We start from the raw sequence: 16477 nt of genomic DNA, 5'->3' as shown, positions 1-16477 counted from the left end.
CTCGCGGAATTATGTTCTCGCGGATTTTTTTATTCCCGCGGAAAAATTCCTCCAATTCTGTTCTCCTAGGGAGAACAATAATTGGGGAATAGGAATTTCGAATTTTCGAAGTCAGCTGTTTTGTTAATTGAAATTTCGTTGCACATTTCTTATTTTGTTTAAAAAATTTAAAAGTTTAATTATTGTTGCAAATTTGTTGGAAATTAAGAAATAAAATATAAACATTGCACAGTATTTATTGCATTTCATGTGGTATTCACTGAAATGAGTAATGAATTGGTGCCACAGCAACATCAACAGCGGAACATAAGAAGACCGGCGGGATAACACAAATCCGCCGGAGTTGCCTGCATTCATTCTGCAAAGCAATTTTCTGGCGGCCAAGTCGAGTTGAGTTCGCCTTTCGCCATATGCCAAAATCTATTTAAGCCTTCTTAAAAAATCCTTGCGCAATTTCTGGATGGCTACATCAATATAAGTTAAAACCTGCTAAGCAGATTTATGGGAAACAATATCTTCCCATATGAATTGCCGAATATGAAAACCTACTAATGCATTTAATGTGAACATCCGTTCACACCAAAAACGCTGACGCTATGTCTGTGAAGGTAGTTAACACCTGCTAAGCAAATTTATGGGAAACAATATCTTCCCATATGAATTGCCGAATATGAAACCTACTAATGCATTTAATGTGAACATCCGTTCACACCAAAAACGCTGACGCTATGTCTGTGAAGGTGCGCGTGACAATATTGAAGTAAAGTAGTAAACAACAACAATGCTTTGAAATGAATATCAACTGCGACCGCTGCTGCCTTCGCCACCGCTTTGGATAAAATAGTTTGATTCTGTTATTTACGTTTAGTCTTTTGCCAGGCTCTAATCGAGATTGTATTCGGTGATCAAAAATAAAGTAAACATAAAAAACCCTCTTTCGTTTTCATTTAAATTGAAGAGCGAAAGTAACTGGCGCCCAAGTGTGGGGCCGCGCGTGTTTTAACTAAATCCTATTTATTGGACGAACAGCGTGGTCGTGATTTCGGACTCACCAAGGAAGAATTGAACCAGAGAAGATCCAAAGCAGCAGCAAGAGGAGTCCAGCTACAACAAAAATGATAGTAAGGAAGTAGATTTAAGAAAGTGAATTAAATAAAAAAAAAACAAAAAAAAAGAAAAATTACGTTAAAGCATAATAAGTTGATTGATTAAATTGTGTTTTGGAAATTTATAAAAAAGTGAGCTGTAAGCCAGTGAATTTAATAAAAAAATAATAAGCTTAGTAGGCTCAAGATAATTACGTGTTGAAAATCAAGATAGCAAAAAGCTGTAAGCCAGCGAATCTAAAAAGTTTGTGAATTAAATTTTAAATTAATATAAAAGAAAATGGATGAAATGCAACTTCGTTCAGTCATTAGAGCCGCTATAAGAGTAGCTACTGACCAAACAAAACGTGACTTTCAGAAAACTATAGACGAAATGACTCAAAGACTCGCTAGGATGGAAACACCCACTACAGTAGAAGAATATCAGGAAATAACATTTAGCCATGATATTGAGTGTAACTTATCACTGGACGTGGTGAAATCTTTGCCAGAGTTTTCTGGTGACCAGACACGTTATGTGTCATGGCGGCAGGCGGCTCATGCCGCCTACAAAATTTTCGAATCATTTGCTGGTAGTTGTAAACACTACCAAGCCGTGGCGATTATTCGTAACAAGGTTACAGGACGCGCAGATTCTGTGCTCTCCTCGTTCAACACCGTCCTTAATTCTAAAGCAATTATAGCAAGACTTGATTTTTCCTATGCTGATAAGAAACCTATCCATGTTGTAGAACAGGAAATGTCCACCCTCCGCCAGGGAGGCCTGACAATTAATGACTTTTATGACAAGGTCGAAAGGAAACTGACGGCCATAACTAATAAAACTCTTATGACCTACGGAAGCGAGCGACAGGTTATTGAATCACTTATGACCAAATATCGCCAAGACGCTCTTAGGGTTTTCATATCCGGACTTAATAGGCCATTATGTGACATCTTGTTTTCATCTAGACCGAAAGACATGCCATCGGCTCTTGCTCTTGCGCAGGAATTGGAATCTAACCAAGCTAGATCATTCTTCGCCTCAAGGTTTGCCGATGGCAGAACCTCAGAAAATCGTTTGGCAAAACCAACTAATGTTAGGTCCTTTCCCATTGCCAATAGCCCTCATTTCAAAAGAGTATCAAGTAATCAAGTTCAACAAAATGTCACCCCAATGGAGGTTGATCCCAGTCTTTCTAAATTGAGGTATCCTTCTCAACAGACGCCTTCCTCTTCTCGTAATCGCCCAAATTACCCTTCAGGCAGGACTCCATTTGGAAATCCAGTTTCAACCGGTTGCACTGCCGCGAATGCAAAAAGACCACATGGTAGTGACCAATTTAATTATAATAAAATGCAACGAATCAATGCCCTTAACCAATATGACGAGGAAGCCTACGCAGATTCCGACGCCTACGATGAGAAAGATGGGGAAATTGATAATAATGGCAAGGCAATAGCAGAAGTACCAAGCGACGAAATAAATTTTTTAGAGTAGCGTCCCTGCTACCGTTTGTTAGCAGGAAGTTCAAAGGTAAACCAGTAAAATTTCTGATCGACACCGGCGCTTCTAAAAACTATGTAAAGGACTGTGGATGGCAAGGTGTAAAAGCAGTAGAGTCAACATTCCTGGTGAAATCCATTCATGGTACCAATCGCGTTACGCAAAAATGCACTATCAACATTTTTGACACGAATTCTGAATTTTTTCTTTTACCAACTCTTGAAACATTCGACGGTATAATAGGTTACGACCTTTTGCGTAAAATCAATGCTAAGCTTGACCTCAATAAATTAATTCTTTCATACAAAACTGGTTCAGAAAATTTGCAACATCTCCACTGTAAAGACGTTAACAATATTGTACTGACCCCATTAATTGAAGAACTTAAAGTTAAGCATTCTGCGGCCTTTTCTAACCCAGGGGAGTTCCTTCCTTACAATACGAATATTGTGGCAACAATTAGAACCACAGACAACGAGGCAGTTTATTCAAAATCATATCCTTATCCAATGGCGGCATCAGAATTTGTAAATAGCGAAATCCACAACCTCTTACGCGATGGAATAATCAGACCTTCCAGGTCCCCTTATAATAGTCCTATATGGGTAGTTCCTAAGAAAGGATTGACCGAATCTGGTGAAAAGAAAATGCGAATGGTGGTGGACTTCAAGAAGCTCAATGAAAGGACCATCAATGATAGATACCCTATACCTGACACCTCCATAATACTAGCGAATCTAGGTAAATCCTCAATTTTCACAACGATAGACCTTAAATCGGGTTTCCACCAGATAATACTGGCTGAGCGGGATAGAGAGAAAACCGCATTTTCCGTAAACAATGGAAAATACGAGTTCTGTAGACTGCCGTTTGGGCTGAAAAATGCCCCGAGTATTTTCCAACGTGCCATCGACGACGTGCTGAGGGAGGAGATAGGAAAAATATGCCACGTCTACATCGATGATATAATCGTGTTTTCCAAGGATTACGAGAGTCACTTCAGCGATGTCAGCCGTGTCCTTCGGAAGTTATATTTGGCTAATATGAGAGTTTCTTTAGAAAAGACCCAATTTTTCCAAACAGAGGTCGAATTTCTCGGATTTGTGGTCTCACAAAGTGGTATCAAAACGTCAAAGGACAAAGTTCAGGATATTGTTAATTATGAAGTCCCGAGAACACTTCGAGCATTGCGCTCTTTCCTCGGGCTATCAGGTTACTATCGACGTTTCATAAAAGACTATGCGTCAATAGCTAAACCCCTCACCAAGTACTTACGTGGCGAAAACGGAACAGTAAGCAGCACCGCTTCAAAGAAAACTAATGTTGAATTCGACGAAGAAGCCCACAATGCCTTTAGGAAAATTAAAGATATGCTATCATCCGAGGATGTGCTTCTCCTTTACCCCGATTTTCAAAAACCCTTCGACTTAACTACGGACGCATCCTCTCATGCTTTGGGAGCAGTTCTTTCTCAAGGAGGTCGGCCTATTACTATGATTTCACGTACACTGACCAAAACTGAGGAGAATTATGCTACTAACGAGCGAGAATTACTCGCCATTGTTTGGGCATTACAAAAGCTCAGAAATTACCTTTATGGTGTCAAAAACCTTAACATATTTACAGATCACCAACCTTTGACCTTCTCAATTTCGGTTAAGAATCCGAACTCAAAACTAAAGCGATGGAGATCTTTTGTGGAGGAGTTCTCCCCTAAGTTTCACTATAAACCCGGAAAGGAAAATGTTGTCGCTGACGCGTTGTCAAGACAGCATATTAATGCTCTTAGCACTGACCGATCTGATGAAACTGTTCATAGTGAGGAATCCTCAACAATGACGATTAAAACAGCTAAGAATCCTATCAATTGTTTCGGGAACCAAATAATTCTTGAAAATGGGGACAATGAATCCGTAACTACGAAAATTCTGTTCAAAACTCAAATCAGGCATCGCATTATTTTCAATAAGCTCGAAAGAATACCCACCCTAATAAAGAATTGCCTAAACCCTAATAGAGTCAACGCATTGCTGTGTGAACTTCCTGTGCTGGGGAAAATTCAGAACCAAATACTTTTGCGCTTTCCAGCGGTCAAGTTCGTCTACACGAATCTTCAAGTAACCGACATATTTAACAAGGACGACCAGCTAGAGATTTTGCAGTCTGAGCATAACAGAGCTCACCGCTCACTGAAGGAAAACATTAATCAGGTTCTTAGAGACTACTACTTTCCCAATATTTCAAAAACCTTGAGGGATATCATTTCTTCATGCAAAACATGCAAAGAAGCTAAATATCAACGCCACCCACCTAACCCTGGAATAGGCGAAACTCCCATTGCAGGTAGGCCCGGCGAAATTTTGCACATGGATATTTATTCAACCGACAAAAAATTTTTTTTAACTTGCATTGATAAATTTTCTAAATTCGCTGTGGTCCAGTCAATTCCGACAAGATCGATAGTAGATTTAAAGGAACCCATAATCAAAATTATGAACTTCTTCAAGGACACAAAATATCTTATCTGTGACAACGAAAAATCTTTGAACTCAAGTACGATAAGAGCCCTACTGCAAGACCACTTCAATGTTTCCATTTACACAATTCCACCTCACCACAGTACTACAAATGGCCAGGTGGAAAGATTTCACAGCACGCTTACAGAAATAGGCAGCTGCATTAAGTTGACCCAGGGCTTAAACGACACAAATGACCTTATTCTCCTCTCCGCTTACAAGTACAATAGAACTATTCATTCAGTAACAAAACAAAGACCAATTGACATCATTCATCACAATGTGCAGGCATTTCTTGCCGATATAAGAGATAGGTTAGTTAAGAAACAGCATAACGATCTAAAGAATAGGAACCAGAATTGCCTTACTAAGTCTTACCATCCAGGTGACAAAGTGTTTGTGAAAACCAACAAGAGGATAGGCAATAAGTTTACTAAGCTGTACTTGGAAGTAACAGTTACTAAAGATTTAGGCACAACAGTTCTGGTCGACGGCAGAAGGGTTCACAAAGCAAATCTTAGATGACCTTTTTCTCCTTTTTTTTCAGCGCCCGTTGGTGATCTGTCTGATTGTGGCGGTCATTGGTACAGAAGGTAAAATATTAAACTACACGAGCGCTGCGTACATTGAGGTTGTGACTGGAGAAGTTGCAATATTTTCTAAGTATGATTACCTCATTCATCATCAAAATTTGACTTATTACGAAGCTGTTTCAAAAGACACACAAAACTTACTAAATTACTTTCCACAGTCACACATAAAGAAATTATTACAACTAGACGCCGCAGACCAAATTATGCGATTGCTGGATTCACTAAGAATTCATCATCGCCATGCCAGAAGCATCAACTTCCTGGGAACTGCATTGAAATATATTGCAGGTACCCCGGACTTTGACGATTTCAACCAGGTATCTACTCGGGAGGAAGCCTTAATCGAATCGAATAACAGACAGATCTTCATTAATACCGAAACACAGCTAAGGATAAATCAATTGACCGACACCGTTAACAGGTTACTTAATGCTACAAAGAAACACGATATTAATACTGAACACCTTTTTGAAGTCGCGTCATCCAGAAATAGACACATCATAGATGAGCTTGAGACAATTATTTATTCAGTGGCTTTAGGTAAACTACAAATGATAAATCCTATTTTGTTAAATAATAAAGAAACTAATAAGCTTATTGCCAAAGAGCATTCTAATAACATTACTGTAAGCGATCTGTTAACGGCTTCAGCCCTCAAAATTTTGCAAAATGAAGAAAATATGTATTTTATAATCAGGTATCCTATTATAAGTCAAATATGCACCAAACTTGTAATCAGGCCAGTTATTCATAATAGGAAAGCAATAATGTTAGAAGCAAGCATAGTGGCGGAGTGTAGTAGCGAGTATCATCAACTTAATAACTGTAAAGAAACAACATCAAAAACTATCTGTTGAATTACAAACACAAGGAACACTTGCTTACTGAATATGTTGAGCCGTCAACCAGCTGCATGCAAGTCGATACCAGCTGACCATATGGCTCCTCTGGAAGAAATTGACGATGGATTGGTGGTCATCAACGATCAAACGGTTGAAGTACGCGAAGACAGTTTCCCTCAAGTAAAAATTAAAGGTACCTTCCTTGTATCCTTCAAAAATAACGCCAGCATTAACAACGTCAGCTACACAAATTGGAAGAGAACTGTTCGCTCCTATCCGAGAGCTGCACCAGCTGAAATACTGAATATGACCGAGCTTGTTCCCCTGTTATCCTTACCTTACCTTCATCGTGGAAACTTGGAAAATCTAGACCAGATTGCATCCCTGCGGGAAATTACATACACACACTCAAAACAATTTTCAATGTCATTATTCCTCCTAATAATCATCGCTGTAACTTTTATCGCAATAGTTACAATTTGGAAATCTTATCAGCAACGCAAAAGTGCAGCAGCAGTAAAAAGAGTTATAAAAGAAGCTGAGGACAGCTCCGTTTTTACGGGGGGAGTAGTTAACACCTGCTAAGCAGATTTATGGGAAACAATATCTTCCCATATGAATTGCCGAATATGAAAACCTACTAATGCATTTAATGTGAACATCCGTTCACACCAAAAACGCTGACGCTATGTCTGTGAAGGTAGTTAACACCTGCTAAGCAAATTTATGGGAAACAATATCTTCCCATATGAATTGCCGGATATGAAACCTACTAATGCATTTAATGTGTACATCCGTTCACACCAAAAACGCTGACGCTATGTCTGTGAAGGTGCGCGTGACAATATTGAAGTAAAGTAGTAAACAACAACAATGCTTTGAAATGAATATCAACTGCGACCGCTGCTGCCTTCGCCACCGCTTTGGATAAAATAGTTTGATTCTGTTATTTACGTTTAGTCTTTTGCCAGGCTCTAATCGAGATTGTATTCGGTGATCAAAAATAAAGTAAACATAAAAAACCCTCTTTCGTTTTCATTTAAATTGAAGAGCGAAAGTAACTTATATAAAGAGCTCTTCCGTTGCTGATGATATATTTTTCGGCTTAAAATAAAGAATATTGTGGTTGTAGTTGTTGTTGTATTAACAGTGCGAATATTGTGGTAGAATATAAATACATCTTTTAGCACAAATTTGTACAAATAAGTGTTCTTTCTTAAAATAACCAATTTCCTTTAACTATTTTGATGCATTCCCTTTAATTTAACAAGTGAAAAAACTCCTATGAAATGGCAGAGAAATCTCCCTCTCCCTCACATTCATAATACCTACTTTTCTCCCATAACCGGTTTCCGCTTTTTCGAACATTGTTCAGAATAGGAGGAAAGGGAGAAGTGAAAAAACTCACAAGGAATTTTTATTTAGAATATGAGGAATGGGAGAAGGGAGAAAACTCGCACGGAATTTTCGTTTAGAATTGGGCTGATTAAATTAAAGGGAATGCATCAAAATAGTTAAAAGAAATTGGTTATTTTAAGAAAGAACACTTATTTGTACAAATTTGTGCTAAAAGATGTATTTATATTCTACCACAATATTCTCACTTCTAATACAACAACAACTACAACCACAATATTCTTTATTTTAAGTTTAAAAGTATATCATAAGCAACGGTAGAGCTCTTGGTATACAAATTTGATGCAGCCATCCAGAAATTGCGCAAGGATTTTTTAATAAGGCTTAAATAGATTTTGGCATATGATGAAGGACGAATTCAACTCAACTTGGCCGCCAGAAAATTGCTTTGCTGAATGAAAGCAGGCAACTCCGGCAGATTTGTGTTATGCGGCCGTCTTCTTCTTATGTTCCGCTGTTGATGTTGCTGTGGCACCAATTCATTACTCATTTCAGTGAATACCACATGAAATGCAATAAATACTGTGCAATGTTTATATTTTATTTCCTAATTTCCAACAAATTTGCAACAATAATTAAACTTCTCAATTTTTTAAACAAAATAAGAAATGTGCAACGAAATTTCAATTGACAAAACAGCTGACTTCGAAAATTCGAAATTCCTATTCCCCAATTATTGTTCTCCCTAGGAGAACAGAATTGGAGGAATTTTTCCGCGGGAATAAAAAAATCCGCGAGAACAAAATTCCGCGAGAATATTTAGAATTGATCTGTATGTCTGCACATATGTACGTACACGCAGCGGAGAAGCAACGCACAAACACATGCATATATCTTATCTGAGGTGCTCACAATAGAGGGCAATAATTTGTGCAAGTATTACTCACGCGCATATGAGAAGCTATAAACGTAGTTGTGGCTGGTGATTTTGTAGCTGATCACTAACTAGTAAGTTCTGGAATGGAAAAGCCTAGAAGTATGCAACGAGGAAACCAGACAGTATAAATGGCGACAACAGTGGCGGCGCAAAAGTCAGTTTTAATTAAGCACGTTATCTGTCGAGCAATAGTAGAGCTATTTATTGTGAAGTACTTTAATAAAGGCCATTTTGCATTATTAAATATTGGAGTTATTTATTCAACAGTTTAGTGATTCGAACCTTAATAGAAGATTTCAAATAAGCGGAATTGCAGTAAATTCGTTACAATATCTTCACATGTAACCAATCGAATAACAAATATCAGGTCTTACACAGAGCATTATGTACATTAAACTTTCAACAATTCTTTGTAAGGCTTATTAAGTATAATTGGTTTCTTATTTTGTAGCAGTTGCAGTCCTTTCTCCATGGGACTGCGTACGTAATTACACTCTTCCATACCGAATTTACTTAGCACTTTATCAATACTTGATTCTTGCGACAATGATATATAATCTCCAAAAGTTTCAATCTTTATACGAAGAAAATACTTCAATATACCACAGTCGGACATTTAAAATTTTTTACTAAAAGTTGTTTTCAACCAATTAATGGACGAAATGTGTTTTCCAGCAATTAGTAAGTCGTCGACATACATAATAACAATTACAAAATCTTCATGATTAAATTTCGTATACAAACAGTAGTCAGGATTTGATCTACTTAATCCAATTTCCAGCAGATATTGAATAAACTTTTGATTCGGTGATTGTTTTAAGCCGAACAGCGATTTTCGTAGCTTGCAAGCTTTACCTTCTTCTATTTCAACACCTTCAGGTACGGCCATGTACAATGATCCTGCAGTTCACTATGTAAAAATGCCATTTTTACATCAAGCTGGAGGAATAATAGACGCTCATGAACTCCAACAGCAAGAACAACTCTAATTGTGGTTAATTTTACAACTGGAGCATACGTTTCATTATAATCTACGCCCTCTTTGTGTAAAAATCTTTTTGCACCAAGGCGAGCTTTGTAGCGTGTTGGAAGTCCATTTTCATCTTCCTTAATCCGAAAAAACCATTTGGATTTTATCAACGTTGTACCTTTTGGAGGAGATACAATATCCCAAACGTTGTTTTTATTCATAGATTTAAGTTTGTCTTCAATTGCATTCAGCCAATTATGTGCATCACTTCTCCCAGCAATTTTTGAATAAGTTTCAGGATAATCTGAGTGATTATAAGCGGCAGGAGTGGCTCTATATCCAGTAAAGAAATCGAGTAACTTACTTGAAGGTCGGCGCTCCCGTTCACTGCCCCGAATAACAACTTCAGAACTAATATTTTCTGTAGAACTATCCGCTGTCTCTTCAGTATCGTTTAACAAATCATCAGCTTCGTTTACCGCATCTTCAAAGATATCTTTAGCTTCATCATTTTCTTCAATAGCTTCTTCTTCATCGGGAAATTCGTTTTTAATGCTACTATTGCACACCTCTTCTGGCACAAGTACGTCATTTTCATTTTCCCCTTCTTGCTCGTGGCTTCGCCTTATTCGTATTTCCTTATTATCTGCATGCATACGCTATGCAACCAAATACTCTAAGTTTGCTTACATCTGGCTTCACTCCATACCACATTTCAGCAGGAGTTTTAGAACTACCCAACGACTTTGTTGGAATTCGATTTACTACATAAACAGCAGTATATACAGCTTCGCACACTCTTTTTGACCCATTTGATTCGATTAACATACATCTCACTATTTCCACCAATGTCCTGTTAAAGCGTTCGGAAACGTCATTTTATTGCGGTGAATAAGTCACTGTTACTTCAATTTGAATTGCTTTCTGCCTGTACCAATTTTCTTGTGCCTTTGACGGTTGCCAGGTAGATACTGTATACTCCGATTTCACGAAGGGTTTCGATAAAGTATCTCATAAAATCTTATTATTTAAACTGGAATGCATTGGATTTCACTCTGTTTTCCTATCATGGTTAAAATCTTATTTGTCGAATAGGTCCTTGTGCGTCGAAATTGAAGACTGTAAGTCCCAGCCTTTCTTGGCAACATCCGGGGTACCTCAGGGTACCATTCTTGGTCCTCTTTTATTTGTGCTCTTTATTAATGACATTGGTTCCTGCTTTAATTCGTCTGATTTCCTTTTATATGCAGACGATCTTAAGATTTTTAATAGAATTAATGGCCCGTCAGATGCAGCGCAAACTGATCTAAATAATCTTGTTGCTTGGTGTAATGCCAATAGTCTCTACTTAAATGTCAAAAAATGCTTTCAAATGTCTTTTTCTAAGTCGTCTACCCTGCATACCACGCCCTTTGGTATTTCAGGTGTTCCACTAGCTTCTGTCAAAGAAGTTATTGATCTAGGTGTTGTCTTCGACACCTCTTTCTCCTTCGTTAGTCATATCTGTTATGTCCTTCCGAAAGCTTACAGAAACCTTTCCTTCCTTCGCAGATATGCAAAAGACTTTAAGGATCCCTATACCAGGAAGGCACTTTTTATCTCTTTAGTTCGCTCAAAATTAGAATACGCCTCAGTTGTCTGGAATACTATCTATAGTGGCCACTCTGCCAGAATAGAGGGTTCAAAGAAAATGCATTAGATTTTGATTAACTTCTATTAACTTTGACGATCAAACCCCATCCTATTACTCGCGATGCATACTTATCAATCTCCAGTCTCTTGAAATCCGGAGAGCTGCGCATCTACTAATGTTTGTTTATGATCTCATCACGGGCTCTTTGGATTGTTCAGCTCTTCTAGCTAAAGTTAATTTTAATGTACCTAATAGGTGTCTTCGTACTTTCTTGCCCTTTTACTTGCGTGTCGGTAGAGCTAACTATTGCATGTTTGACCCGATTTTCCGCGCACTTACCGAATTTAATAGACTCTCAGGAAGTTTACTTCTTGATTTCTCTTTGTCGAGAAGTACGTTCAAGTCTTCTCTGGATTTGTGGCTGTAATTTATTTTTATTATTTATTCATCTCATTGTTATCTTTTTTCTTTTTTATTATTTACACGGTAATTACATATATGTATAAGTTTGACTATATAGTTTTTATATCTTTCTATTCATTTGTATCTAGTCTGCAAGATTCTTATCGATCATAGACTTAATAAACATATACATATTCTCGTCCTTGATCACACGTGAACTTTGATATTGAAGTACCAAACTTCGCAGTCACAACAGCTTCATACTCTTTCATAACTTCAAATACATCCGACTTATGTTTTATATTGTAAACCAATGCAAAATGCATGTAATCATCAATGAAAGATACGAAATATTTTGATCCATTCCAAGCAACAGGATCAATTGGTCCGCACACATCGGAATGAATCCGCTGAAGTGGCCTACGGTCACGATGCCCATTGAATGGTTCTCGACAATGCTTTGCCTCCAAACACACATCAAAAAAATTCTAGTTTCTCACTCTTTATTTGTAACCCTGTTACAAGCTCCTTATTGATCAATTCATCGAATGACTGTTGACCAATATCCCCCAAACGCTTGTGCCATAGTTTCAAGTTCTCTTGATTACATATCAATGCTGATGGTCGCATAACATTAATTTCAATTTCATATAAACCATCACATAGGTATGCTGTTGCCAACACCTCTCCATTTTTGATGATATTAGCTTTATTTTTACAAAATATAACATCCACACCAGCTTTAGTAAGTTTACGAACAGATAACAAATTATCACGCACTTCTGATACAAACAAAACGTCATTCAATACAAACTGCACTCCTTTATTACTAAAACCACTTATTTGTCCTGCATAGTTAGCAGTAAGAGTTTGACTATCCTTGGCAACGTCAATGAAAACGGGGTTATCTAGTTTCAAAAGCTTTACAAAATACCATTTCTCATTTGCTAAATGGTCACTAGCTCCTGAGTCTAGTTTAAATTTCAATTTTGAATTTTGTATCTCTTTATGTTTACTTCCACGGTCAGCAACAATACATATACATGTAGATTTATTGTTCTCAACTGCGCTTCGAGCGTTAACATTACGACAGTCTTTAGCCTTATGGCCCACCTTTCCACTTTTTAAGCACTTTCCCGGAAATTTCGAAAATTTCTTGAAAGTCTTTTTACTAGAAAACGCCGCATTTTGAATACAATGCATTTGTTGACTATCACATATCTTAATTTCATCAGCTAACAATCTTTCTTTCACTGGATTGATATTTAACTTCGCATCACTGATATTTTGTAATGCTGTCACAAGAGGATCGAACTTCTCTGACAAGGTTAAAAATAATTGTGCCAATAGATCATCCTCATTCATTGTAGCACACGCTATCTTTATTTGCCTCACTAAATTTTCGAATTTATTTAAATGCTGACTCACAATCGATTTTCTTGCAAATCCCATCTGAAGATTTTCCAACATCTCTCTAACCGTGTTCTTATCCCTGATATAAGCCAAGCAATAATTGTGAACAATAAAAAAAACAAAAAATAAATGTAAGGCGCGATAACCTCCGAAGAGATCTAAGGCCGAGCTTCTCTTCCAATTTGCGTCGTGCTCCTCTTGATTTTCCCTACAAAATGGCCGGACGGGACCTACATGTTTTATGCCCACCTCGAACGGCATCTGCGAGGCAGATGAGGGCGATCCCGCTTAGAAATCATTTCTTGTAAATGAAAAACTTTATTTCTAAAATTTTGATGTTGCTTTGTCCGGGGTGTGAACCCAGGGCATTCGGTGTTGTAGGCGGAGCACGCTACCATCACACCACGGTGGCCGTGAACAAACCTAACCAAGCTTTTTATCTTTTTTAAGAAATTCATCCTTTGCTGCATCATCAGTTGGAAGGTCGCCCTTTAAAACTTCCGCCAACCTGCGCGCATCGAAATGCATTTTCACTCTAAACTGCTAGTCATCGAAACCGATTCCCGAAAACTACGGTATACCGTGATTCTTTAAATCACCCATAACCTATTAGAATTAACGTAACGCAGTAACGATTCTTTATTAATAATACAATAATAATCAGTTCACGACCACGACAAAAGTTCGTCTTTAATGAAATGGGAAAATCAAACTGAAAAAATATGACAATGTATTGCAATACTAACATATTACTACGTCGAAACTGGGACTTAAGCAACACAAATAAACACTTTTTTTTAAATAATTTCCGCGAACCTTAAGAGTTTCCTAAATTAACATTTACCTTCAACTGTTAATGTATCCAAACTTCGCTTCCTTGGTTCCGTATTTTTCAGCGGTACTGGTACCAATTCACCAGAGCTCAGTTTAGCCAAAATTTCTGCGACTTCAGTTGTCATTTCAGAGGCCAATCGTTCTGATAAACGAGCAGCATTTTTGTTGCTAATTGAAAGTCCTTCCTTTACCAGTGCGGGAAGAATTTTGTTCAATGTATCGAGAGGTTTTATCCGAAAATATGTGCAAACGTCATTCAAAACAGCACCAACAACATCAAAACTTTGATTTTGTTCATCAACTTCACTCACAGCTTCTTCACTTGTTTCAACCGCTGCGCTTTCATCATCATCGGCACGTTGCGTGCCACCACTGATGATAAATGAACGATTTTGTACACTTTCGTGTAGCTGTCTGAGTACATCTATGAATGAATCATAGTCATTTGTAGCTGAAAGCGCAGTTAATAAAATAGGTCTAAATAATGATGGCGCATAATATGCTCTATATGTATTCATAATATCAGAGGTAGCTTTCAAATCATTGTTTGACAATGCAACGTATGCTGCAGATGCCGCTGCATTACCATTCGATATACCAGCATCTCGGAGGAAATTTATGATTTTATCCCAATTCCTTTCTTTTAAATTTGGAATAACGTAATCACGTAAAGTTTCAGAATTTGGGCTCAAGCCAAATTCGTCTTGCATATTTCGCAATATGTTAGTAATTTGAGTTGGTTTAGCAGAGCAAATCAAAGGCCAAAAATAGTGTTGACGAATAGGAAAACCTGAATTTTTCAGTTCGCGCAAAAGCGGCATCGCAATAGAAACACCACCATAAATAAGGGCGGCTTCGGTGGCAACCAAAAGTGCTTTGGGGTTTAGTCCTTCATCTTGCAGTATTGTACATATGTTTAAGATTTTCTCAACGGGACGTTGAACTTTTGCCAATTGTTTTATGAAGAAAATACCGACATCTATTTGTGTGCCATCAGGTCGTGTAGCACGTGGCATTAAACGTAATATTTTTAAACCCACATCCTCATACCCTTTATTGACCAAACGCAGTATAACATTTACGGCATCCTGGTTGAAACCAGTTGAAATACGTAACTTCGCCAATATGAGGTCTACTTTATCTGCATGACCATTGATACTTAATGCATATACGATGTCCAAAAGATCTTTATCTAACAAGAATATCTCTCCCTTTTCACATTCATTCAAAGTACTTAGTATTGCATCAATATCACCATGTCGTGCATAACAACACATAAGCGTTGTGTATGTATCAGCGCTAGGCTCTAAATTGGCTTGCTTCATTACCGACAAAATGCCTTTAGCCGATTCCAAGTCATTTGCCTATATTTTAATGAATAAACATTTTTTATTAAACTTTGCAAATGTAGTATGAGGGTACAGTGTTGGGAATTTACCTGCGAGTGGCCCAATATGAGCGAATTAAATACATTTTCGTTAACTGGTAGATTTTTTGATCGCATATATTCTAAAATTCGTGTAGCTCCATCGATATCCCCTTGTTGGCAATAACGTGCAATCAATCTTTGATATGTTACACGATTTGGTTCAATATTTTTAGATTCAATTTCGGTAAGAAAATCAGTTGGTGAGAACTGATGCTCATTTTCCAAATAAACACGCAGCAATGCATTGTAATGAGAAATATCCATTGGTATATTCAAGGCATTCAGAGTCTTCCAAATCTCTTGGACCAGTGCAGTACGAACTTCAGGCATTTCTTCCGGCACCAAATTACCACAGCAACGTATAACAAGCAATGACTGCGAACTAGTAGCTGAACGTTGGGTGCGTATCTCTTCGAGTACCTCTTCAATATCCCGACGCGAAATACGTCCACTACGACGTACATCCTGATCCAATCTACGCAGTTGTCTTTCTAGGTTGAGATCTGATTTCGGTGCTGGGTTATTGGCAAACCTACTGAAAAAGTTTACAATCGAGTTAAAACATTGTTTTAGGTTATGTACACAATCATATCAAATCAATAGCCATCCAAATTATTTTTATGAAATAAAATAAAACAACTTGCTTAATTACATGTGATAACAATTGATTAAAGTAAAATCACAGAGATAATGCAGTGAAGAGTAAAAACTTTCATGTCCCACTATTGCATTGCGTAATGACAAAAGGCACACCGGTAAGACTTCCTATACTTACTGCTGGAATTGTATACCAATACTGGATGTACTTTGCAGCAAGTTATTCCCATTTTCACTATGACGTACAGAATCTACAACGAAATTCCTTGTAAATCCAGCAAAATAACGTATAAACTTTCCTGTGCGCAAAATTGATGCCATTTTTTTGGACTTTTGGAAGTATGTATTTGACAAGGAATGAAA

General features: G+C 37.6%; 1 protein-coding gene across 2 annotated transcripts in view; it reads right to left on the bottom strand.

Moving 5' to 3' along the window:
* bsf (bicoid stability factor) overlaps positions 1–16477 on the bottom strand; it is an 80039-nt gene extending 63562 nt beyond the window's left edge. The window contains exons 1-3 of one of the 2 annotated variants that reach the window (XM_067767063.1): positions 16293–16477; positions 15527–16052; positions 14099–15452 (exon numbers count right to left, since the gene is read on the bottom strand). In XM_067767063.1, the coding sequence (XP_067623164.1) occupies positions 14099–15452; positions 15527–16052; positions 16293–16435 (2023 nt within the window). In that variant the 5' untranslated portion in view covers positions 16436–16477. The remainder of the gene's footprint in view (positions 1–14098; positions 15453–15526; positions 16053–16292) is intronic. The other variant, XM_067767064.1, reaches the window with a different exon arrangement.

Source organism: Eurosta solidaginis, chromosome 2 (assembly GCF_040869045.1).
Source record: "Eurosta solidaginis isolate ZX-2024a chromosome 2, ASM4086904v1, whole genome shotgun sequence".
NCBI classification, from domain to species: domain Eukaryota; kingdom Metazoa; phylum Arthropoda; class Insecta; order Diptera; family Tephritidae; genus Eurosta; species Eurosta solidaginis.
This window is presented reverse-complemented; position numbering and strand designations above follow the sequence as displayed.